The following is a 26,831-nucleotide window of genomic DNA, read 5'->3' as shown; positions in this document are numbered from 1 at the left end:
AAAAAAGAACTTAGCATTTTTTGTATGTGTGGTGTAGCTGTGGTAGTATTTGTATGTGAAAGATTTGGGTATGAGCTTTAGCCTAATCATAGTTATTCCAAATATATTAGAATTTTAATGGTGTAATTTACTATTTATTTTGCTCCTTCTCCTTCTGCCCCTTTTGAAGAAATGAGAAGTTTTCTTAAATGAATATCATTAATGTCCGTGTTGGGTGAGGATTCTCCTGTTGTTCCTCATGCACTTTTATGGAAGTGTCATGTAAGGATCTAAGTCATGATGGGCCAGATTCTGACCCTCTTATTTACACTGAGTGACTTCTTACTCCACAAGTAGTCTCATTTGAGTTTGTGGGACTATTGGTGGAGTGAGGGGCTGCTCAGCATAAAAGGAGATCAGAATTTGGCCCTTTATATGAACATCTAACAATATGTAACTTACCCTGTACCAATACCTCAGAGTTCTGCCCTTCCAATGCCCCAGTTCTGCAAAGTGCTGAATGACTTCAACTCTCATTCAGGTCGGTGGAATTTAAGGATGCTCACCATCTCACAGGAGGTGCCCTGCCCCTTCCAGGATACTGACTCGAGGTAGACAGTGGAGCGAGCTAATAACAAAGACAAGATGTTGTTTTTGTTTCCTGTACAAGTGGAAGTGAATGAATTATTCTTTCTGAAAAACAAGGATAGCATTTGTTGACCATTCAGGTTTCTTCAGTGTACGCCAGTAGCAAGATCATCTCTGTGTGCTAGGGATGATACTGGAGTCGGGTTAAGAAACAAAACTGAAGGGAACCTGAGGAAGAATCTTTTTGGTAGCGGGCCCAAAACTCTAAAACACCCTCCCCTGAGGAGATGAGGTAGAATTTTACCCTTTCTAACTTCAGACCATGCTGAAAACCTCACCTCTTCAATAATTTATGTAACCCTTGTGCAGTGCCCAGATACAATGTTGAATAAGAGCTTTGGAAATATATATATTGATAAATAAATGAATAGAACATACTTGTGTGGCAGCACGAAGCATGCACAAAGTGCTTTACATATAAAAAGCCAAGGTTCCCACTCCAAAGACCATATAATCTAAATCGAATAAATATGATACAGAGGGCAGCAGTTCGGGCACAGGAAAATGATATGTTTACCATAAGAAGGCTTTGTGAAAGAAGTGGGTTTTAAAGAGTGAGAATAGCAGTATGAAATCAAGTGAATTAAATTGCAGAAGGTTAAAGTGTTAGAGGGCCCTGAATGCATCAACCTTTTCATATAACATTAATGGAGTAGTTCATTATATAGAATATGAAAGGAGCTATAAACACCCCAGTGCTTTTCTATCAAATTCATATGGAATGGATATTTAAGGCTCTGCTCCTGCATTGTCTCCACTAGTGTGGAACTCTGCTGACTTCATTGGGACTTCATGCAGATGAAGGAGTCTGCCTAAGGGTGTGTTTAGGTAAATATTTCATATGAAAACCATATGTAGTGATACCCACTTCTGAGGAGGAAAATCCTGACAGGTGCAGAACAACCACAGCTCACATCACAGGCTAAAACCGGAGGTCCTTTCTTAGCTTTTACTCAGTCCTTATTTACATCAAAGGACCTTAAGATTGGCCCCGTGGGAGTTTTTGTACGCTCAATATCCCATATAGAAAACTCTGATCTAGTGAAACTTCATTTATAGTGAAGTAGCATGGAAGTCCAAGGTTGTTTAAATGCATTGCAACAATTCCGATTATGCTGAACTTCAGTCTGTAATGAAGTTTTTCCTCTTACAAAAATGACATTGGGCAAATCCTGCTCCCATTGAAGTTAATGGGAAAGTTCCCATCTGTGCCTGACCACACTAGCTCATCTGTACCTGTCATGTATATGATTATATACATTAAAAATATAATTTCCAGACTGTATTGTTCATTCTTTGTTAGAGTGCCTAGTGCCTTCGATAGGCATCTTTTAAATCATCATTTACATTGAAGTAAATAAATAAAATGAGTATGTATTTTTATATTTAAATATAAACCTATCCGAATTGCAGTAATGCACTTAAACATGTACTTAACTTGAAGCACACACTATTCTTGAACAGGGATTCTTTCCTGAAACAGCCTGTGTGCTTTCCTGAATGGGCTCCTGTCACTATGGTGACAGTGTGGTGGAAGTCTGTAATCTGATTTATGCTTCTTTAATCATTTTATTGGAAAGAACTGAGCCTTAAAAATGCATTTATGTGCTGCAGCTGTTAATTGTTCACCAGTGGTCACTGGAAAGAAGTAAAGTAAGTAACATTCAGCATTGTTTTATAGGCTACTTTTCCAACCCGTGACAGTATCACTACTTCTTATTGTGATGGCTTCATTATTCTCATAGATGAAAAGGTTAATAAATGTATATTCTTCTGCTACAGAGGTGGTGTGATCTGGTTATTTCTATTAATATTTTCAATTAGTATTTGATCTTGAAATAACAAGCAGGAAACAGGGCTTGCTGATTACTTTCTGCTGTTTTAGAAAATGAACACATAAATGTTAAATGTTACTGCATTTGCAAGGCTTCAAGTACTATCTGAGGCCTATATTTTATTTATAGATTAACCTCAGTATTCTGAGCAAGCTACTATGTCTTCCATCTGCTTTGCAGAGTCTATTCTATCACAATTTAACTGAAAATAAAACCAGAATACACCCAAATCAATATTTTCATTCTAAGACAGCAAACCTGATGATAAATTTCTTCTTGAATTAGAGAGATTCTTCCAAATCAGGTGGGAGGCAGATCCATAAACCCTCTTTGATTTACAGTGAGATACTTGGACTTCTCCAGGAAAATTCCCAGTTCTTTTAAAGTTCATTAAGGGATAAGAGATCATCTAAGATGCTGAACTCCCATTAAATCTAGTGGATGTTGTGGAAGATAAGTGCCTCGTAGAGTCAGGCCCAGAGAAAAAGCTTCAGGATTTGGCTCTAAGGATCAAACCCCAATCCCCAGAACTCACCGTCTGTGTTTTGTCTGAATTCTGGGAAGATACACAGGAAAGGGGCTATGATTACACTCTACCAAGATCTGAAATAACAGGCTGCATTGCGTGGAAGAGTGCTTCATGCATATGGAGAAATGACATAGGATTCAACAGTGGTGGATAGTTCAACCCTTTCACTTCCCCAGCCTGCCACTGCCCAGCTTCCAAAACCCCATGTGTGCTGTTGTGAAGGGACTTTCTCCAGTGCTGAGTTCTATATAACTCCTAAATCCTGCCCCCTCTCCATCCCGTATGCACAGGGGACCTTCCTTACCTTTGTTAGGAACAAGATTGCCTCCTAACAGAGCAGCAGAGAGAATTCATTATGAAATGTCCTTTAAATATGGTTTGATCTCCTAGGCTAATTTGGCTAAAGGCATTAATAAGAACATTTCTAGGTATCAGAGTAGCAGCCGTGTTAGTCTGTATTTGCAAAAAGAAAGGGAGTACTTGTGGCACCTTAGAGACTAACTTTTCTTATTTCTAGGTAGTGGGCAATTTTTGCATGTTTTTATCAAATCCTATGCCGTAAACCTTTTTCTTGGACAAAGGGAAGCTTTTGTAATCATTCATATCTTGTTCAGCTTTACCTGAATTGTTCAGTTAGGGTGGCCCTCTTTGTTTGTAAAAAAAAAAAAAAACCCAAAAAAACCCAATCAACCAAAAATAATAAGCTGATCATTTATTCATGGCCTCTTGGCAGAAAACTTGAGAAGCATCTTGGAAGTTTTAACTGTCTGACTACAATCTATATTTACCAGCAATCTTTTCTTTTACAAAGGGTATCATTCAAGATGTGAAAATAATCTTTATGCCCAATGGATATATAACACAGTGCCCTAATCTGAATCGCAGTAAGTAGCAATTTATTTACTTTGAAGATTTAAATATTAATGATTTCTATATTTTAAAGATAATGCTTAGCTTTGTCCTGTATCATCTTTGTACACTTTCAATATGGTCAGTCCAGGGAAGTAGAAACTCTAAGAAATTGCATTTATGTTAAGATAAGCAATGCTGTTGTGGGTCAGGCATGCCCTGTTTCTTCCCAGGGCGGGGCACAAGTCTTGATAGGCCAACAGTTGTGCCAGCCACCCTCAGCCAGGGCTGTGCGGTTTAGCAGCTAGAGTCACTGACTGCCCCCTGGCTCAAGGCTGTGCGGCTTAGCTGTTACCCGGAGTTCTTTCAACCCAAAGCTCTTGGTAACTTTTACTGTGCGAGGTGGTGTCAGGAAATAAATCAAGGGAGACACGGCTGTCTGGCCGATAGATGGCTGGCACAAACAGGACAACACGAGCGCTTTCCTTTAAAGCTAAACTTTACTTAGTCTCAAGCACTTATACACACGTCTGCAACACCCCCAACCCTTGATAATTATCAAAGCTGAGCGTGGCTCTCGAGTGGCACAGTGGCAGCCTGTCTGCTAGTGGGGAACACAAGATGCATCCAGAGGGAGAGTCCAGTCCTGAAGAGTCCCTCAGACTACCTCAAACTTTTCACCCTTATTTATATATTAGTAACAGAATGACATGTCCCTTAAAGAAAACTTGTTAAGCAAGCAGTTCCAATGGGCAAGCAAGAGGCTCCTTCTGATTACCGATTAACCAGGTGTGGGTTTTCCAGAGTTTACAGCCTTGAGGCCCCAATAGACATTCCTGGGGCACATCCTGCTCTTCTAAGATGCATGTATCAGCAATTTCAACTCAATTCTTATCAGGAAGGATGCGGGGTCAAGCTGCCTTTTCTGTGGCACCCAAAAAACCCCCTCCCTCCTGCCTTGGTTAAGCTAAGCCTACTGACCTGGCTAATTTACAGCCTGCTGACTTGGTTGCTTGTAGCAATACGCCATAGTAGTTGCAGGCACTTTACTGGTTTGCCAAAGTCTCCCCGTACATAGTGGCTGGAGTCAGTCTCTGTCAGGTTGGGCCACCACCCCAGAGGCGGTGGCCAGGATATGGGGACCCAGGCCCTCCCTCTCCACTGGGTCCCAACCCAGGGCCCTGTTGGTGGCAGGGTTGCCTGCCATCAGTGTGGCGGGGATCTGTCTGAAACACGCCAAGTTAACCTCCAGTTGTCCACCTCCCCGCAAAGACTCCCTGGGTTACTTCCGACCCGCTTCTCCGCATCTTGTGGCTTCCTAGTTCTGCCGGTTCTTTCTCCCTCGGTAGAGTCCAGAGCCTGGGGGTTGAGAGTTGCTGTCAGCTGGCTGGCCTCCGCATCATGAAATGCCTGCAGCCCTTCAGCAAGAGCCATCAGCACACCACCTTCCCGTATGGTGGTCAGCCAAGACTGAACCAGGCTGCTCCCTCTTATATTGGTGTTGCACTTCGAGCGTGCCCAGTAGGGCCATGGGGGCGTGGCTTCCTCAGGCCACAGTGAGGGATTAAGCCCTGCAATCCCAGGGTGGGGTGTGTACGCCCTGTCACAGACACCCCCTTTGAGAGGGTCCCCGCTGGTGGCCCCTCTTCCACATCTTCCCCTCCTACCAGGAAAAGAAGTCTGCATTTGTGTGGGCCTTACTGGGTTGGTGGGAACTTGAAAGTCGTATGGCTGGAGTGAAAGTTACCACCTCGTGACTCTGGCATTGGTGTCCTTCATAATGTTAAGCCATCGAAGTCGGTGACCAACTGGAAGGGGTTCCCCAGCAAGTAGTACCTCAGGGTGATGTTCACCCATTTCACCTCTAGGGTCTCCTTCTCTATCGTTGAATACCTCTTCTCTTGGGGAAGAGTTTCCTATTGGATGCTCCTCTCCCTTATCCTCCTGGGACAACACCGCTCCCAATCCTACTTCTGATGCATCAGACTGTAATATGAAAGGCCTGTTGAAGTTTGGGTGAAAAAGGACTGGCTCCCTAATTTAATTGGTCCTTCAATTCATGGAAGGCCTTCTCGCACTTGGCTGACCACTGTACGTTGTGGGGCTGAGAGCTCTTTGTTAGGTCCGCCAAGGGGCTGTGCGGCCTAGCGACCCGAGTCATTAACTGCTCCCAGGCTCGGGGCTGTGCGGCCTAGTGACCCAAGTCATTAACTGCTCCCAGGCTTGGGGCTGTGCGGCCTAGTGGCCCAAGTCAGTCACTGTCAGGTTGGGCCGCCCCCCCCAGGTTGGCGGTGGTCAGGATACGGGTCCTCTCTCTCCACCGAGTCCCAACCAGGGCCCTGTCAGTGGTTGAGGGTTGCTGTCAGCTGGCATGGCTGGCCTCCATGTCATGAAGTGCCTGCGGCCCTGCAGCAGGAGCTGTTGGCACACCTCCTTCCCCTGCAGCGGTCAGCCCAGACTTTGCCAGGCTGCTCCCTCTTATACTGGTGTTGCACTTCGAGTATGCCCAGTAGGGCTGTGGAGGCGTGGCTTCCTGAGTCCACAGTGAGGAGTTAGCCCCCGCAGTCCCAGTACAGGGCACTGACGCACCGTCACACACAAATTAATGAAGTTTTAACAGTATATCAGTCTTCATTGATTTATGGTTTTTTCCCCCCACTTCCTTTATTGAGCATGCCCAACCTGCAGTGATTTCTTAAGTCTGGTGCAAGGAATCATGGATTTACAAGAGCTCCTGGCAAAAATGACTGCAAAAGTAAGTACCTGAATCCCCTTATCAGTTCCTCATCCTGTCCCTCATTTCCCTCATGTTGAGAGTACTATAAAAGCATTTACACATTTGCATCTGCTTTACGCTATCCTAGTAGAGCTTTATTCTTACTTCCAATAGAGCTACCTGTAGTGGATTTTCCATAATGCCACTAAAGCCTCATCCAACTTCTGTAGTATTTTAGAGGACATTTACAAATGCCTGTTAATTAAAAGAATGTGTAATAACAAACATGCTTACTACTGAAGGGTCTGATTTTTAAAGAAACCACAGAATGTGTCCCTTTACATGCCAGCAGATAAGTGCAGGTACAAAGAAGGGTAAACTCCCCAGTGATCTCATTGCTGAGGTTTTCCCAAACTGGCAGTATGTGCGCATTTACCCCAAGTGGAATGGGCAGCGGCACTACCCCCCAAACTTGAGGATTCTTTGAAATTTTCAGGAGGTTAGGGCAGGGTCTTCATACAGAGGCTTTGTCTCTCCTTGCCAGTTCTGGAGACCACAGTGGCTCACCCAAATACCCAATTCCATTGGAGCTACTGCATTTTCTCTCTTCAACACATGCTTTTAAGGGAATTAACACAGGTCCAGGCTACACTAATTCTCTGCTGCCTTGTGGTGGTGGTAAGGGTGAATGGGAAGGTACTCCTCTCCCTTAGCTCTGCTACAATCCCACAGCCAGTTCTTGTTTTAGCCTTTGGACCTCCAACTGAGGCTGCTTATGGAGTTTGGGGGCTAGGTAAGGAATGGGGTGATCTGTGTTAAGGGGTGTGACCCAAGGACCTCTTGATGTTCAGTGGCAGAGGACACAGGTTAAGGATCACCAAAAGGGGTCATGTAAGGCCTCTATTGAAAGAGTGTCATCACAATCATTGTGAAATGTATGAGCAGATAATGTGTAAGGAGTTATGTATGTTATCTTTTTAAGGCCTTGTAGTTAAAGGCATGTCACTCAAAGGTAGCATGTGTTGAGACCGATTTTTCCAGACAGGAGGTGGTAGACACTTTTATCTCCCTGGCTGACCATTGCACATTGTTTGTTTCTTACAATGGAAGTCTATTTGCATATTGAGTCTAGTGCTAATGAACAGATAGTGACTGCTGCACGAAAAAACAAAAACAGCCAGGGGTATAATGGAGTATGGTAGTACACCAGGCATCCTTCAGTCTTGGAAGACAAGCTGCCGCAGACTTGATTTTATGAAAAGAGGTTCTCGGCCATCCTGGTTGAAAATGCTGGGAAAAGGACTTGGGATAAGCTATCCTTTAGGAGATGGGAGTTAAGTTTAGGTTTTAGAAAGCATGTTATGATTTTGTTTTATATGTAATCATTTTGTTTATATGTAATCAGTATTCTTACTTCTATTTGAATCTCTGTTATTTGACAATAAACCTATTCTTCTTTTCACTGTAAATATATCTAAGGGCTAGTCTACACTACCACGCTACACTGATGAAGCTGCACTGCTGTAGCGCATGCGGTGAAGATCTGCTGTCCTGACAGGAGATCATTTTACCGTCAGCATAATTACTCCACTTCAGCGGGAAGCGGAAGCTATGTCAGTGGGAGAGTGTCTGTCTCCCTCCAACATAGCGCTAGTGTGAACAGCGCTTAGCTCGATGTAACTTGCGTTGCTCAAGGGTTGACTTTTTCACACCGACTTTTACATGGCTTTTACATCAACTTAAGCGGTAGTGTAAGCCCTAAGTGCAGTGAGTTAAGCAGAGTGGCAGTCCTGATTTGCATCTCGTAAATTGGTGTGTACTATTCCTTTGGGAATGCTCCATGTGGTTAACATTGGCAAAACCATCTGGCCTATGATTAATTCTATCATCTAAACAAGAATTAGTTATCTCACCTGATGCGCTGCTTATACGCTAATTACTTTTTGATCAATATCGAACTACAGAATCACCTGTAGGTGCATTTAATTACAGCATAGTTACTGAACATGATTTTCCCAAAGTATAATCTACGTAGTAACCCTGTGTATTATACAGATGGTAAACTCATGATATTTTTTAACTTGTGAATTGTACCTCCTCAGCTGCCCTTAGAACTCTTTCCTTCCTAAAAAGACAGGTTTTAATTTTAAGCACGTCTGCATTATACTGACACTGTTCACCCAACTGGCGTATTTTGGACAGGCTCACTCAGAGAATAAGAAACATTAAGCTTTTAGTTCACTTTACTGCTGGAAATGTGAAATAGAGGTAATTTATTTTAAGCCCTGTTGGTGGAATGAGCAAGTCCCAATTATGTACTGTATTGAGTGACTTGCTCTCTCTGCTGTTAATTATATTTTTTGCTTGCTAATACATTTTTGGGGCCAAATAACATGCTGTTGATACTCTGAAGATTGCATGTTCCCATACAGCAGTGCTGGGATGACCTTTTTGTCTTGTTCCTTTCCCCCAATAAGGTGTTTTACTCCTTAGTAATGCATTAACTAAGTGTTTTGCTGCATTAGCTGTAGAAGTACTGTTGTCCAGAAAGAACACACATAACTGTGCAAGAAGTTTTAATTGTGAGACAAATGCAAATTAAAGATGGTGGGATTTGAAAACCGACATTTTAGAAGTGGATTTTCACATCACAGTCCTAGGGAGCAAACTCAGGTCCTAAGTGATATTTCTGCAGTCTTATACACTAATGTATAAGAGTATGTATTATGAAATACATAACAGTGACCCCTAATTCCCTCCCCCATTCAGAGAGTTGCAGAATGTGAACTTGGCAGCATACAAAAATTGGTTCCATGTTTCCATGTCCAGCTGTTGCTTTTAGGCTGTGGTATACCAGAAGCTTGAATTTGTCTGTAGATTTGCATTTGGTTACAATTTAATTACAGACTCAAAAAAAAACAAACCCAACAATGAATGGTGTTTGCAATGTCAGTATGTAACCAAGAGAATTACAAATGATGACAAGTAAGGCATGTAGTGAACTAAGTATCGTTACCGTCTTTCCCCCGCAGTCTTCAAAGATTTGAAGTCAATTTGAACTAGGCAATGTGTTGCTTTTAAAGATGCATAGAAGTGTAGCTTTTCATGGTGGGGAAGGAGTCTGAACTTTTTGCATTACCCCCTACACTCCGCTGTTTCATCTCTTTAATTTTGCAACCTTAAATAGAAAAAGGTAATAGATCAAATTGTTAACAACTTAGTTAAAATATAAATTAACTTGGGACAAGAAGGACAGGTTAATTTTCACCGTGCCCAATTACTATGCTGTATATGGAATGTTAGGTGGTGTTAAATGGGTCAGATCCTCAGCTACTGTAAATCAGTATAACTCTACTGAAACAAGGGTCTTTGAAAATGGAATGCAGTTCCTTTTTAATAAACTAGGGGGTCACACTAGGAAGTGTCTTTTTCATTGTAATCAGATGTTTCTTTTAGTGGCTGGAGATAGTTACTGGAGATTTCCAGCCCAAAACTTCTAATAAACTTTACTACTTGCCAAATCTTAACAGGGTAACAGTCAAAAGGTTCAGTGCTTGGTTTGGTCGGCATAAATGCCAAAATGTTTAAGGGCAGAATTTACTGTTGACGTAACCCTATTAGCTTGGTTACACACTTGATTTATTTGGTCACAAATGTTTGTTTGAAATACCTGAACATTTTGACTCAAAAAGTTCTCTGAAGCTCTCATGAGAACGGAGTTTTCTTCATAATATTTCTGGTAGTACCTGCATCTGGATGGCCCACAAGTAATATATCATAAGAACAGTCTTTTTCTTTATCTTCTGGTTTGGAAAAATGAAAAAAATGATGGGAGAAATAGTTCTGAATATATTTCTGAATTTTCAAATAACTTGGAAATTAGGTTCAGACTAGAAATGGGTGGCTCAGTAGTGGAGTGACATTCCACACCCCATTGGTTCATTCCTACTCCTAATCCATCCAAGACTTCAGAGCCTGAGAATTTCCACTGATTTTTCAAATCTTTGACAAATCTATTAATGCAAAATTGGCAGCATTTGGAATGGCATTTCAGTTTGTAACTCATGTAATTTTGAGGATATCATTGTTTTGTTTGCTTAATGGTGATTTTTCAATTATGTTTGAGAGTTTAAATACAAATGGAACATTTCTATTTTATTCCATATAGCAAATGCCAACTAAATAGTATTTCAAAAAAGATAAACCTCTGTGTGCTGAGATACATCTGTTGACCTATTACTATCAGAAAGTTCATTGTTGCAGGTCTTCATATCTATAAAGATAACACTGACATTTTCTGTATAGTTGCAAAGATAAATACATGCCGAAGGTGGTAATGACCATACACATCTCTGATTTACTAATAGATTCATTTTACATCCAGAGTCGTTCTTCAGCGTAAGAGGTAGATGTTGTGTTTTATTAATGAATTTATATAAATTCAGTGCAACAATGAAAGTCACAAAATATGCAACTTTTAGTTGGTTAGTATTGGCATTTGCTTCTCTTCTTTAGTGCTGTTACAGGAATCAACACCAAAAAAATCAAGAATTAAATGCCTTTTTCAAACCTGGCTTTTGTATAACATCCTTTCTCTTTTTGTGTTCAGTTTATACAGAATCATTATAAGAAATAAAAATGATGAATTTTACTTTTTTGTGTTAAAAATAAAGACTAAAGAAAAGGTACAGGTTAAATAAACTGCAACAAAACATATAGATTAAACACAATTTTAATGCAGTGAAATATATTCTATTTTATACACTATAAATATAGAAATCCTTTTCAGGTCACTGCTGCAAACTGGCAGGATTAGCAGTTCAGTAATAAGATGATTTTTGCCTTTAAAGTATGAAAAGCATTTTTGAAGTCACAAGATCATGCTGGCTTTGGGAGGGCTGAGTGTCAATTCCAGTAATATCCCAGAATCCTAATTTAAGGAAAATCAGAAGTTTTTCCTCAAGGCCCTTTACTCTGGAGGATTGAAGAGTGGGAAATAAGGATGTTTCCCTAGTATCTTCTGCTCATCTTTGTTCCTGAATCTGCTGGTGTTTGAGATTTACCTGACAGGGAGTATAATGAGGATTGATGGGCAGGTTGGAATATTCCCATTAAAATGGATAATGGTGGAAGTCTTGAGAGCCTTTTTGCAAATATATAAAATGCGGGTAGATACCAATATAAAAATACTACAGTACTGTACAGTGGTCTCTCTAAACAGTGCAAAAATGCTATAGTAAGCTGTAATGTTTTAACAATCCTGTAAAATACCGTAGTATGCCATTTGTAAGAGTGATCAGGGCTAGCATTCATCTCACTTTGGGCCAGATTCTGATACATTCGCTACGGTGGGACTACTCATGCAGTAATGTGGTGCTTAATGTGAGTAAAAGCATCAGAATTTGGCCCTTTGAGAAGTTCCCACCTGCTCTGGGATTTGTGGATTTCTGGGAGAGATGGCCGTTTTGGTGTTTGAAGGATGTGGAAGTTGAGTCCTGCCAGGAAGTTTGAAGAGTTAGTAAACGGGACTGAGTAATTTGGTTCTTATTCTGCATAGCAGAGGATCTTACATGTGGTAGATATGTACTGGGGGATATTTATTCTCTGTGTTGGACCCCATCACAGGGTAGCTGGTCCCAGTGCATGGACCAGTGAAAGAGGTCAGGGCTATATGTGGAACTACAAGGGTCTGTCAGAGGGCAAGAAGAGGAGGCATGATTGGGACAGGCTCTGCCTGGGGAGAGGAACCACAGAAGAGTGCAGCCCATTCCTGCGGTGGGTCCCTGGAACAAAGGGCCAAGTGCTCAGGGAGGTGGTCCTGGGGTTGGAGTTCCAGAAGAGGAAAAGAGCTGGCTGAATGAGAACTGGCTGCAAGAAGGGAGCTGGCTGGCACTGGGAAGCTGCAAGAGACCCCTGGGAAGGGAGGTTGTGAAATCCTAGGAGAAAGGGTGAGCTGAGGAACTGTTTGTTTTAATCTGTTATGTGCTTATGTCTGGACAAATCTATTTAAAGGAGACTGGGCATGATAGCAAGTGTATGTTAAGATAGGGAAAAGCCCTGCTCGGTCACATAGGATAGAGAATGTGGGCACTTCAATGCAAGGGTAGATTGAGGAAGATCGAGGCAGGGGGCGATTGGCCACGATATTACAGATCACTCCGGAATCTTCATTTGCATGGAGTATTCTTTGGGGAAAGCCTGAGATTACCTATGTGAACACGGTGACAATAATCTGTGTGGGTGTGTTGGGGAGGATGGGAAGGAGCATGTGCACAGAAGAAAAGTATAAATTACTCATAGTATGGACAACAACTTGGAGAGATCACCTTCCCTTATCTTTGCCATCACATGGACCCCCTTCCTCCTGTTTGCTGTTACATGGACAGTCTCCCCTCCCATTCACTATTACATAGCATTCTTCAGGCAAATATGGCAATTTCTTGCCTGGAAAAGTACTACTAGGAAAAGATTACTTTTAGCATCTGTTAATTCATTTTAGCAGCTGGCAATGAGGAGATGCTGATAGTATCATGTGACCAGCCCACTCTCTGCTGTCTACCAGCAAGTGCTCTGTGGGCCACCAGTGGTCCATGATCTATAGTTCGGGAAAATCTGTTATACAACACATTGAAATGTCGTCTTTTCCCTGTAAATCCTAGTAGCTTTATATCATGTAAAGGTCTTTCTGCAACCTGTTAATGTTAAACAGTGTGGAGATAGGTTGAACAGAAGGAATCCGAGCCTGACAGCATTCATGCTCTTAAATTACGTGTATGCCGGTAAATGAATAATTTTCCTTTTTTGAAGTTTGAACTGAAAATACCCAATTCATTAATAATCTGAGATCCCCAAGAGGTACATTTTTAATATCTTGCTGGGGTTCATTAGATTAGAAGAGCCAATCATACAGATCATCAACTGGCATACATTAGCTTATCTCCATTGAAGTAAACGGACACAGGTTGATTTACACCACCTATGGTTCTGGCTCAGTGTGTCTTCTGTTTAGTTTGTTTTTCAACTGGTGTAATAAAATTTGATTCAGCCTAAAGTCAGTAAGCTGCTTCTTTTGTTCTTTGCTTCTTTGCTTTGTTAAAACCATGTGTATGAATTGCAGAAATTACATCAAGTACCTTTCACTTCTAGCTAAATTATGCAGAAACGAGGCTTAGTCAATTGGAAAACTGTCATTGTGAGAAGACTTGTCAAGTAAATGGAGTGATCTATCGAGACAAAGATTCATGGGTAGAAGATGATCACTGCAGGAATTGCACATGCAAAGTAAGAATCTTCTAATGGGTGTAAGCGGTAGGATGCCTAATTATAGTGTGAATGGTCCTTGAATACATAATGCCAACTCTGAGATTTATTACTTTTTTAGTTTGCACCCAGTGACAATGTGAACAATTGCGAGGAAGTGGCAAAGAATTGCCATTTCTTATATGAATACTTAGTAAATAAAATCTGCTTTCCCTTGACAACTCTCTCATTCGTTCTAATTATATCTGTAAGAAGCTCACCATTTTGCAGGGGTGGAGGGTGGGAAATCATAGTGTTGTCTGTGTTTGGTTCAGAATAGTTTCATTTGTGTGTGAGAGAGAAAGAGAGAGAGTATTATCTTAATTTTATTCATAAGTGCTCAATTGCATCCTGTATGGTAACAACATGCAGATTCTGTTTTGGGTGTTTATCATTTTGAAAACCTGTGGAACAGAAGAGAATTAGTATGTAAATCTTGTCTGGTTGAAATTATTTGATAGATATCTGAAGAGTACCTTTGTTTGCCCAAGAAAATAGAAAACTTATTGTTAAAATTTTGAAGATGATTGACAGAGCCTGCAAAAGGTGGTGTTTATGTTCTTGTAAAGATGGTATTATTTTTTGTCTAATCCACGTAAATAGCATGGGCAAGTGGGATAAGACAAAGATGTATATCAAAATGGTAATGGGGGTGGCTTAGTTCATATGGGTAGCAGTCAGATAAGACTTGTTGATGTAGGAAGGATCTGAAATCCTTAATGCTACTTTCATTTTCTGGTACAGTAATTGTGCTTTATATAAAATTATAAACTAATATACACACATCTGAACTTCATCTTTCTAACCTTTGCTTAGAGTGGAGTAGTGGAGTGCCGTAGGATGTCCTGTCCCCCTCTGAACTGTTCTCCTGACACCCTCCCAGTGCATATGGAAGGCCAGTGCTGCAAAGTATGCAAGTGTAAGTACATTACATTTGATATTTTCCTCCCACCTTCTTTTTAACTGGAATCACACTTGTCTTGAAACTAGGAGCATTTGATTCCCCCCCACACTTGATTTTTCACAGGTCCCAATAAATTAATGCAGGGAACATGAGTCACAGTGGCAGCTTTGGTTAAAAAATGAATAAATAACTACTGGCTGAAAAATAAAAGAATCACCTAGGAGATACAATGCTAAGACTATATTGCTACATTCTATTGGCATTAAAAAGTCCATGCCCTTGTTTGTACCTCTCCAAAGGAAAAACGTCTGGCTTCTACTAGTAGCTGTTAAACCCAATTGATGATAATTAGTGTGAAGCAGTTGGTCTGTACTTATCATAAGTACGGGGTAATAACTTTAAGTTTGGCTATTTGTCATCCTGTTCTGAACTGAAGGTGGTTCTTTGGATATTGTGGATTTTTTTTTAGTAAAATGATATAATCAGCAGAATAAGGACAATTCATGTCTGTAATGATCTGACTGTAATGATCTCCATTGTGTGCAGTAATAGTTTACGTAATATATTGTAGACCAAATTAGTGTGGAAAAGAAGACCACCAGTAAATTCTGTCGTTGGCCCAATTGATTAAATTCTCTTATCTCATCTACAAATGGAAGCCCTATGTGGAAAAAAAAAGTGTTTAACACTCAAATGAGGCTGAGGGAACAAAGTCAATTGAGCATATGTGTGCTCAAGTACACAGGACTAAATTTCTTCCCGCTCTCACGTATCAAGAAAAAGTTAAACCTTTTTTCCCCTTATCTCGCCCACCTACAGGTTCTGGGCACAGCTTTTCTCCATTCAGACTAGTCAATGATGTATCTGTTGGCTGATTTAGGATTAATTAGAAACAACAACAAAAAAAATCCCAGAAAAAAATTAGATTGCCAGTCTTTGATTTCCCTCTTCAACTCCAAATGGACATCCATGAATTCTGTCAAAAAAAGGGTGCACCTATTCAGCTTAGTCATGAACATGTGCACAGCTCCCACCTTTTTCCTCCATTATACACTGGCCCATGAATAATCTGTGCACAAAAGGACAAATAATTTATGTTGTAAAACTTGTGGATCAGGCCCTGACTCCTAACTTTCACCCTGCCCCCCGCACCCTCCAGAGCACAAGAACTTGTGATTCACCTACTGAGAGTTTATGGAGAGTTCTTTTCATGGATCTGAGAACTTGAGCATCTCTCTCTTGCTCTGTCTTTTCTGGTGTGCACTTGGTAACAAATGCCAGCCAGAATTTGACTCAAAGGAATTCTGAAGGACTAAATTGTAGATTGAATGCAAGTCCCAAAGTGTAGACTGTGTTTCTGATTCTTTAACGGAATGATGAACAAACTCACCCTTAGTCAGTGATTGGCACCAAACTCAGCTCGTTATTCTGCCAAGGACTCAGCACGTCAGTCAATGGAAAATGTTGTATGAAAGTTGATTGAAATTGATTGCAAGTGCCAGCTCCTTGACAGAATGATATGCTAGGGCCACAGTTAGTCATTTTTGGGTATGTAGTGGCAGCCACTGAGGCTATCCACATTATTACACTGTGGGTGTTGATTTCTCTGCAGTTTCCCCATTTAGTCCTGGATAGAATCATCAATTGTAATTTTCTGTCTCTAGGAGTTATTGAACAGCTTGATGGTTCTTTTTTTGTATCGAAGTACCAAGCAGTTCTGACTTATAAAATGTTTAGGGATTTTAAAATTGGTGTTTCTGCTTTCTTCTCTGCCATCTTGTGTTAACCCCTCCAAACCAGCTTTTGGCAAGAAGACTAAAACTTTATTTGAAGCCCTGTTTCTCTTCTTTGTTGTAAAATTGCTCACTTTCTCTTCTGTCCAGTGCAAGTCCTGCCCTGAGCTACAGGCAGTCAGGTGAGACAACAGAGAGAGAGTAAAAATAAATACTCAAGTTCATCTTTCCCAAAACGGTCATCTTGATGAAATCTAGTGTGTTTTTCTGAAGTGAGATCACAGTTGAGCTCATACTGAGCAATATAAAGCGAGGGCCAAATTTTCAAAAGAATGTCTGCGTCCTCTTTGGAGACTTAAGAGGTGGATTTTTGAAAGTGCTCAGCACCCAGCTTCTCATAGTGGAAGCTGAGCTCTTTAGAAAATCTGTCTGCTTTGTACATGGTGAGAATTCTTTAGATCCTCCCATTTCCAGCAATATGAACACAGAGAGAGAATTCTGGGAGACAGGATAGTGTCTGAAAGACTTTATAGGTTATTCTAACATTCAGAGATATTTGGATGGAAAGTGCAACAAAAATCAAAAGTAATTTATTATGTAATACCTCTTTGGTGCCAGAAACAAAGGATATATACAATTGCCATCGCAGTATTGAAGGCAGGTGAGGAAGGACCATTACTGGATTGCCGTAATCGGCTTCATTGAGAAGCAACACATTGAAATCTCTCAGTTCTACTGACAAATGTCAAGTCTTATTGACTTATAGCATAGGACTCTAGGTCCCCATCCAGTGCAACAGAGTAAATGCAGGCCCTACTTTGCTAGTCGTTCTTCAAGAGAGTTAATGATGGGACTTTGGAGCACTGTCCAGTACACAGAAGACAATGATATCAATATAAGACAAGAATCCTGGGCTTCACCAGTGATATAGAGAGTAGTGTGAGAACAGTGGGCCTCTTAACATTGTATGTGTGTGGACCTAGAATTGTTGGTCAAATTGCACAGGTCTACTTCGGGTACCAATGTCATCCCATTGGAAGGAAAGTATACAGGACTTTGGGACATTCATGTGTATTTCTCAGATTGTAAAGTCACCTCTAACTTGGTGAGTCTCCTCTCAGAATGTTCAGACAAGAAGGAAATTTGGACCCATCAAATGTATGGACTCTTGCACGGATGGCAGCCTCACAGGTTGTGCATATATCTGTGAACAGTTTTCCATAAAATGATTGGAAGATTTAAGAAGGAACTGTGCATGTATCCTGCAGGCTGGCCCCAGTTGTATACTTAAAGAATAATGCTGGCACACAGAGCAAGAGGATGATGAAAGAAACATGTCTCTTCACAGCAGTGGAGAAACATCTGGCATAGACAGAGAGGCATCTCTTGGAGTTAACAGTGGTGCACTTATCAGTTGGTTGCATAAGCAGGCCAACTGGCTTAGGTGGTATAGGTTGTACCTGTGAGAGAGGAAATTAAAAGTACATGGAATTCCAGGCTCTCTGCTGCCATGAGCGTGCCACAGATTGTTTGCTACTCGGAAGAATAGGAAAGAAATTCTCTGTCAGCAGATACAGGGAAAGATAGGCCTGGGCAATGGGGCCTTTTCATGATGCTGGGATTGGGAGCTAGTTTATCTATGAGTCTTTAGTACTCGAGTGACTGTGATGAGCCAAGATGATATTTGTGGCTAGGATGAACTGGTTCATTGAATTCCTGCAACTTGGAGTGGAAGAACACATGATGTTGCTCAGCATGGATGACGATAATTTGTCTTTCATACTAGGGTCTCAAAGTTTCTCCTAATCAGTCATGCCAGTCTATCAATTCTAAGGTACTTATTTGATCCCCATCATAACAGTAGAGGAGAAACTCAGTTATGCATGGATTTTATCATCACAACTTCACTGTAAAGTAGGAAGTAGTGTCCCCATTTTACAGGTGGGAAATGGAGGCACAGGATAGATTAAGTGACTTTCCCAAGATCACACTGGAAGTCTGTAGCTGAGAACTGAACCCAGGTCTTTTTGAGACCCAGTTGAACGTTTGTTCACTAGAATATTCTTCCTAGAACTCTGTATCTAGCTATTTCTGATTTAGAGGGATATTGGAGAATCCCCATTCAGTGTAGAAAGCAATTTACATCCTTGGTATAGAATATGAGAGCTTTTAAGAGGTATTTAGACAGACCGCTCTAGGTGGAGAAGAAGGAAGGTGCAAATATCTGCAATTAGGAATCTGGGGGCTGAGGGAACAGTAGAGAGATTTTTTTTTTAGGGTCACATCCCAATGCACTCCATTCCAAAAGTTAGTTCAGCTAATCAAGCCAATAATTAGATCCGTTGTACTCCTTTGGAAACAAAATTTAGTGTTGCATGCTGTATTTGTCCCTCCTTTGAGCCTTGGCATGAGCCCTCCTTGTTCCATGTGTCTATTAAGACTGTTTCTGACAGTGATTTTTTTCAGTTTGTAGAGTCAGTGAGTTTCAGGCTTCGTCTGGCTCTGAACTATTTCTGCAGCTCCACAGGGATAAAGCTGTGTTAAGGATTCTATCCTTATTTGTCCCCGGGTACAATCTGGAGGCTTAACTGAAACCTATGCAGCTGCCATTCTCTTCATATACAATGCACCAATGTCTGTCTCTGATTCTGAAGTGCTTTGAATAACCTGATGCAGACATATAGTAATACAAATGCACTCTATCTAATCTATGGGATGTCTATGCTGTGAGTGATTCTGTTAATGAATTAGGTTCAGTATCTATTGAATAATGCTTTATTCTTGTTATCACTTCAGGACATTAATAGGCTAGTTTGTCAGTATGAGGGGTATAATGTTTCACGATAATAGGTTTTTTTAATGAATGTATTATTGCACTCAAAATAAATGAAAGCAATCAATACTTCAAGTGAAGACAAAGGGACTACATCATATTTACCACAGTAGGTTTGTATTTGCCTATGTATATATGTATTGTTTTTACTTCTATTTTTCAGTCATTTTCTACCAAAATATTAATTTTGGGGCTTTTTTTAAAATTATAGCTACGTGTATCTTTGGAGGCAGAGTGTTAGCAGAAGGTCAGAGGGTTTTAACCAAGAACTGCAGGGAATGCCGAGTAAGTTTTAATTTGATTAACTTCTGTTGTTGTTTCAATAAATATGCAGTGCCCATAAATTACAATGATAACCGTGTATATAAATTTAGGTTTCCTTCATGCATATGTGTTATCCATTCTTTTCTAAAGCTGACCATAACTTCAGTGGAAGCCAGACATACACAGACAAAGCTGGAACATGGCCTATTTAAGATAATAAAGTGTCTTAGGAGGGTATTCTCCTTTCTCTTTGCTCCTTACCTGGGTTGAGGTGTCATTTTAGGGCAAGTTCTGATCTCAGCCACGCTGGCGTAAGTCCCTGAAGTTACTCTGGATTTGGACAAGTCTAACTAAAAGTTTCTGGCCTTTATTTAAGCCCTGACTACTCACATGCTGAAAGTTAAGAGGGCGCTTAAATGCTTTGGTGGGTTGGGGCCTTACTCTAGTGATCCACAGTACTTCTGTTGAGTAGTGCCTCTTCATGTGAAGGAAGCCTGTGTTTGTTCTCTGAAAAGTTACTGGCCCTGTTTATCTCAGTGGATTAAATCTGAAATTTAATGTCAATTTATATCAATGGAGCTACACTACTTTACACCAACAGATTTTAACCCCAGAGTGCTTGTTTCAACATTTTCTTACTATAAAAATAAGGCCAAATGAACTCCTGGATATGCCAGTTTCTTCTCTCTAGGGTGCAAGGTCACCAGTCACAGAAATGGGGAAATTTTAGGAAATGAAATTGTTGCTGACACGAAGCAACTATAGTCAGACTTGACTTCATCTCTTTTCCGTGGTTCTCTAATGAAGATATGAGTTTGGTTTGAATTGGTTTTGAGCTTTTTCTGAGTGATTTGATTGTCATAGTCTCTCTTGTTTCCTTGCCACGTGTTTAGGGTGACCAGATGTCCCGATTTTATAGGGACAGTCCTGATTTTGGGGTCTTTTTCTTATTTAGGCTCCTATTACCCCCCCATCCCCGTCCCGATTTTTCACATTTTCTGTCTGGTCACCCTACGTGTGTTTGACCTGATTTATCAGCACTTGCTGTTCGTACAGTGGTATACTGCACTGTTCCTACTGTAATTGTTTTGTCCGATCTTGAATAGGTGGTGAGTTATAGCCAATACCTTTCCAGCTGGGTAGTTGGATAAAATGATTGACAGTGATCACACAGTTTGCTGGTTCTCTTCTCACCTATCCTGGTGTAACTCCATGGACTCCTGTGTGAGGCTCCTGCATTACACCAATGAAACTGGGATGAGAATCAGTCCTAATGTCTGTTAATTCCACTCCATGTGCTGTACCCTTCTGCAGGGTGCCTTAAAAAAAATCATGAGTTAGGCCCTAAAAATCATGAGATTTATTAAAAGTAATTTTTGGTGGTCTTGTAATTTGCCTTCTGGTTTCTGAGCCTTTAGGGTGAACTGAGGTCACCTTTTCAAGCTTTTGTCTGCAACCATGAGGGCTAGAAACAGTTTTCATGGTTTAAAAAAAAAGAGTTCCTCCTGTAATCTCTTGATTTCAGTATCGGAAGCATTAAGAAGAACACCGAATATGGTGAGACTTACCATAAAACTGTGAAGGTTGGCAACAGTGCTGGGAAACCTGCTCCCTCAATAAGGTCCAGCAGCCAAGGCTGTATGTCAAACATACAGCAAAGTGTCGGGAAGCTGGATGACTTGAGCTGCAGCTGGGTCACCAGGGCTGCTCGGGCTGCCTGCTGAGCAGGCAGCCAAGTGGCTTCTCTGACTTCCTCACTTTGCCCGTCCCTGGCCTGCCGGGAGCAGCAGAGAGGAATGAGGCAGCAGTCATGCCACCCAAGCTCCACTGCTGAAAATCAGGCCCTTTAAGGTGCCCAAAACAGAGGCACTGAAATCCCTGATTACATTTGAACATCTTGGCCACCTAATCTCTCTGCTTTGTCTCATTCACCTACCACCACAGTATACAGAATTTAAAATATACCTAAAATATAATAAACAAGTCTCATGTACAGGCGAAAAAAAATTCTTAAATAAAAATCTGGAGTGAAATAAAATGCTTTAATTCCTGCACGTGCTTATGCAGGTTAAGAAAGGAACAAGCATCTGTACAAGTTTTTGAGTTTAAATGTAGTGTCTTTTTTCCTTAAACTGTGGGAATAGAAATGTCCAAGTAGATTAATTTTAGATTTGAGTTTATAGTGTAAAAAATGACTTTAGCTTGCTGCCTGTCACTTTACTACCGTTTTTACTAAAGATTGCTAGAGCTGTGGATAGAAAACTGTGTGACCCTTGCCATCAGATACATTCTCATCAGTGTCATTTTTTAAAAAACATTTATTTATTTATTTCCAGAATGGAATTTTAGTAAAAGTAACAGAGACCTGTCTTCCATTGAACTGCTCAGAAAAAGATCACATTCTTCCAGAGAACCAGTGCTGCAGCGTTTGCAGAGGTAAGCAGTACATGCTTGGATGGAATGTAGTCACTGGGTGGTTTTTGGGATGTGTTGTAATGAATCACTCCTCTTTAATTGATGAAATACTGGCTACTTACATAAACCTGTACTTGTAAACAATGTTTTCTATAAACCAACCTGTGCTGTTCCTTTGGGAGGATCAATTTACAGGGACAAGGCAGTAACTTTTCTGGGCTAAGGAGAAAGAGGACAATGGACATAATGTCTCCTGTTGCCTACATGACTCAGTTAAGGATTAGTTATATTTAAAATCGGTATGTTCTGAGATGCTAAGTTCAGATCTGAATGTCTGGAGTTCCAAGATGTTTGGATATGGGATTTTCGGTTGGCCTATTATAGAGGTAAGAGCTAGTGTGAAGTTCAGATCTCAGTCCAGATCCTAACTTTGAAGGTGCTTGGATCTGGGGTTTTGTTTTGTCATATTACTTTCTTAAGGGAAGCTTCCATATTACACATTAAGGGAAAACTCTGTATCTATCTATCTCTGTCTAGCTTGCAAGATCAGGGCCTTAGTCAATAAATATTTAATTAGTGTATGTGTGTAATTAAATATTTACTGATGAAGGCCCTGATCTTGCAAGCAACTCCATGTGGTAGCAGGGGCCTGTACATTTGAAGTAGCTTACCAGATTGGTTTCTAACCATATAGACATCATCAATTTTTAAGCAGTTTTTAGAAACACCTGTAGCTGTGGAAGTAAGCAGTAAATGTTGCTGCTGCCTATCTCTGAGGGGTCGCTGTCTTAATGATGCTTTGTAGCAGGTGGCCCAGTTTGATCTAGTGCAGCTTCGTTACTTAAAAGCATTGGAAATCTGCAAACTTCAAAGAAGAAAGATAAGATCTGTAACTATAGAGGTAGGTTCTATAATATTGTGGATACCTTTTTTTAGGTAGTCACCCTAGGTATGTTTTTTTTTAAATTATATTATACAATGCCATGAATGTGCATGCCTAGAGGTGGTTTTCAGACATAAAAGAAGGAAAAGTCCCTGCCACTTCTATGAACTCTGATTTCTGGTGCTATCAAATGGTGAGGCTGACGTTGAGTCCTATTCTGTATTATCAGAATGTGAAGATGACAGCTTCCTCTCTGATTGTTTATTTTTTATTCTTTTTTTAGTCATTTTGTCTTCCTTATAACTGGATATACTGAACAGAATATCTAATATATTACACTGGGGTTTTTCTTTAAACAGAACATATCTTCTGTTGGGTTACATCTTGAATCAGTTAGTGAAACCTGAAGAAATAACAGAGTTTATGATAATGTTTAGGGCTTCAGTTCCCACAAGTGTAACAGGTGGGAAGCACATGATTCTCTCTGTGGGTTTGATCTGCAGTGTTTCAGCACACTGTTCCTGGTTCAGCAAAGCATTTAAGAACTTGGAATGGGGCAGAGCATTTAATAATCTGCAGGACCAACCACTCTTTGAGCCTGTAGTCTACTTTTATTGTGTGTGAGAGAGAGATTTGGGGAAGAAACGTGATATTTAATATAGTCATTTGGAATCATTGTATTAACTGAAGTCCTAAATGGAGTGTTGTAGCAAATATGCAAAGAAACATACAGTAATTTACATTTGACTTTCAGAATATATTTAATCCAGAAAACTTCAAAAAAATGATCAGTTGGATTTTCCAGTGGATGTTTATTGGTTACCAATAAAGTGTCATCCATAGTGAAATGGTAAATCCAACAGTTTACACTTGTTGACCTATAGAGCAAGTCTCTGTCAATTTATGTTTTCACTAGGGGGGGTTAAGCACTTAGAATAAAATGACTGATTTAGTACAGCAATGGGCACGTTCTTATACCATACCATACCACACCACACTACACCAATGTTATCATATGCTTTCCTTCTTTTTCTCCTTTTCCCCTGCCCTCCCCAACATTTATTTGTCCAAATCTTCTGACGGTCAGGTTGCATCCCCGCTGCCAGAATTTTGGCAGCCTGTGCTTTGCTGGATGCTGAACTACAGCAAAATAATTTACAGTCTCCTGAATGAATAAATGTGGGGAAAGGGAGAAAAGGGGGAAGAAAATATGATAGCGTTGTAATAATACATTCTTACACCATACATGTCCACCACAGGGTTTTTCATAGTGGCCGTATCTGTACTAGTTAAGTGCCTAGAATAATATATGATATCCCCTGGGAGAAGAAAAATCTGTTGTTTACATAGATTCACGTTGTGAGTCAGCAAAGTACCAGTGAAATACTGTAATAGACCCAGATGGTAGACTTGCTACTCACTCATTATTGTTGAAAATGGTTAGAAAAGTCATTACTTTAGATGATTCTTTCTCTTTCTCTCTCTTCCTCTCCTTTCTCTTTCTCTCTTCCTCCTTCCCCACACATTTATAATATAGTAGCATCTAAATTATTCATATGACACCATTTCTATGTTTTACTGAAATGACTGTGGTTGGGGTATAGTAGAGAAGATGTAGTAGATCAAATAGAATAAAGAGTTTTCCTGTATAGTGACACTCTAGCATAAAACGTGTGGGACTAGACCCTGCGACTGGATCTGCCTGGATGCAGGGGTGTGCATGACCAGAGCCATGTGCAGGATCTGTGCCTGACCAATTACTGGTAATATATCCAGCTGTGTGGGTTCCTCACATGACAATGCATCAGCAGAGTGGACATTGATGTAAAAATACAGTTGTAGTGCATAGTTATTTTATAACCTTGACTGACTGGAAAAATTCACAGCTGTACCATTAGACACAACTTGGGCTTGTTTTAAAATCAAAGAAGAATTATCAGCACAAAAGGAACAAATTTGTAACTTATTTTCACAAATCTTTATCGTTTTTAGTGTCACCCTAGGTTTTTATTGCCAAAAGGCAGATACAATAACAACAGTAAAATAGTTGGGCAAAAATGTGTTGTGCCTCTTTTAAATGTTGGTCTCTTTGCTAGAGATAATGAGTCATTTTGAATGATAGATTGGATCCCACATCTCCTTCCCTTGTCCAATGAGTGGTTCAAATAAATAAAGTAAGTTTCACAAGGGTTCTTTATAGTGTAACTTCTTACAGTTTCTTGTGTCTCGCCAACCCCAGCAAACCCAGATTGTTCAATCATCCTCTCCTCCTTAAGAGAGTGGGGGAGGGAGGATAATGAAGTGGTGAGAAACGCTCAATTTCTATGTAAAGTAATTTCTATTCAGTATCCAGTAACATGGTTTGGCTGATGGATTTAGATTGGCTACTGACACTGGTTGGCAGCAATGGTAGAATACTCTGGATGAGTTGAAATGTGCATTTTATTGAAGAAAACAGTGGTGTAATGCAAAAATATGGCTTCTGTCACCGTTACATTTATTAGTTTAAAAAAATGTTTCTGATTTTAAAACTGCAGCTCAAGGAGGCACTTCAATTAGCATATTTCTTATCTCTCCCTGTCTAGCTGTGAGGCTCAAGATTTTTCTGACCACAAGAAAAACCGAGTGCATTTTGCTTTCTCAGAACCAGAAATCAAACATTTCTTGTGCATTGCTGTGGGAACATGAGCTGTTTCAAGATTTTAATTTTATTAGGACTCTGATGGAGGTTGAGAAGTATGAATTAGTTACTTCCTAAACATAGGTACAAAAATGTTTAAGATTTAAAAAGTGCTTTATATCCTCAAAGCATTTGTCACACATTAGCTAATTAAACCTTGAAACACTCTTGTGTTGCTACCTAACTACTGCACAACACAGATTTGTTGAAATAGTTTCCACATACATTAAAAGAATTAGTAAGGATGTTGTTTGATGTCACACCTCTGAGCTCTGGGTCTGCAATCTCCAAAGATCTGAAAGGAATCAGAAGAGTCTAGCTGCTCGTGGCCTAGTAATACTACTTCACATCATGAAAGGCTAAGGTTGCTAGTCCAGAATTACATGATTCTTCATCTGAGTTTGCTCTCTGATATACAAGCTTATGCAATAATAGTTGACACAAATTTGCATTTGTAACAGTTTTGAGGGTGAAACTACTTTTGACATGTAGAACATTGATCTACCCCTGGAAATGAAACATCACCGAGCCTTTAAATAAATAAATAAAAATTAAAAGCCTCTGAAGTATGGAACAGTCAATGAGAGTATGATTGACAACCTGTGAGGAAGCAGGTGGTAGGATCTGGGGATCATTTAAGATAGATAGCCAGGAATTTTGGAAAGTGTAGTAAGAGCATCAGGAAAACAGCTAGGAAAGCCCCAGAAAGAGGAGAGATTTATCGGAGAGGACCATGAAAGTTAAACAGGGTTGTGGATATGTTGCTTCCAGCCCTATACAATGGGACTTAAGCATGTAGGTACTTTTCAAAAACCCACTGGGTGCCTAAGTGTCTTTTAAAATTTGGCCTATAGGCCCATATCTACAAAGGTATATAGGCTTCTAACTTCCTTTGAAGTCCATGGAAGTTAGGAGCCTAAATACCTTTATGGATCGGGGTAATAGTGTCTAACTTTAGATAACCTGCTTCGAAATTGTTAGTCCTTGACAATTGTGCAGTTTTTTCCTGGCACCATGCACCTGAAGCATGAAATGTGATTACTTTTATAGTTTGTTTAATTTATTAGTCACGATGCAGTCAAGTAACATCAAGTGGCAGGCCCCACTTAGTAGAAATAGTAATAAAAAGACACAAATATTCTTTCAGTGGGGGAGAAAAAATAAACTGTAGCTCAAGCAATCAATCAACAACATTGACAAAGGAGGTTGTAACATGATCAGAAATATTTGGAAAAAGAGAGGTCATCAGGCTCATGAAAAATCT

General features: G+C 40.3%; 1 protein-coding gene across 3 annotated transcripts in view; it reads left to right on the top strand.

Annotated features, from left to right (window-relative positions):
* Positions 1-26,831, top strand: part of NELL1 (neural EGFL like 1) — a 440,683-nt gene that overhangs the window by 94,746 nt on the left and 319,106 nt on the right. For all 3 annotated transcript variants that reach the window (XM_084632341.1, XM_084632342.1, XM_084632340.1), the window contains exons 6-11: positions 3,803-3,875; positions 6,513-6,595; positions 13,703-13,837; positions 14,672-14,774; positions 19,537-19,610; positions 21,926-22,025. In XM_084632341.1, coding sequence (XP_084488467.1) covers positions 3,803-3,875; positions 6,513-6,595; positions 13,703-13,837; positions 14,672-14,774; positions 19,537-19,610; positions 21,926-22,025 — 568 coding nt within the window. The remainder of the gene's footprint in view (positions 1-3,802; positions 3,876-6,512; positions 6,596-13,702; positions 13,838-14,671; positions 14,775-19,536; positions 19,611-21,925; positions 22,026-26,831) is intronic.

This window comes from Lepidochelys olivacea, assembly GCF_965140295.1.
Source record: "Lepidochelys olivacea isolate rLepOli2 genome assembly, chromosome: 6".
NCBI classification, from domain to species: Eukaryota; Metazoa; Chordata; order Testudines; family Cheloniidae; genus Lepidochelys; species Lepidochelys olivacea.
Note: the sequence above shows the minus strand (reverse complement) of the source record. Positions and strands in the feature narration are given on the sequence as shown.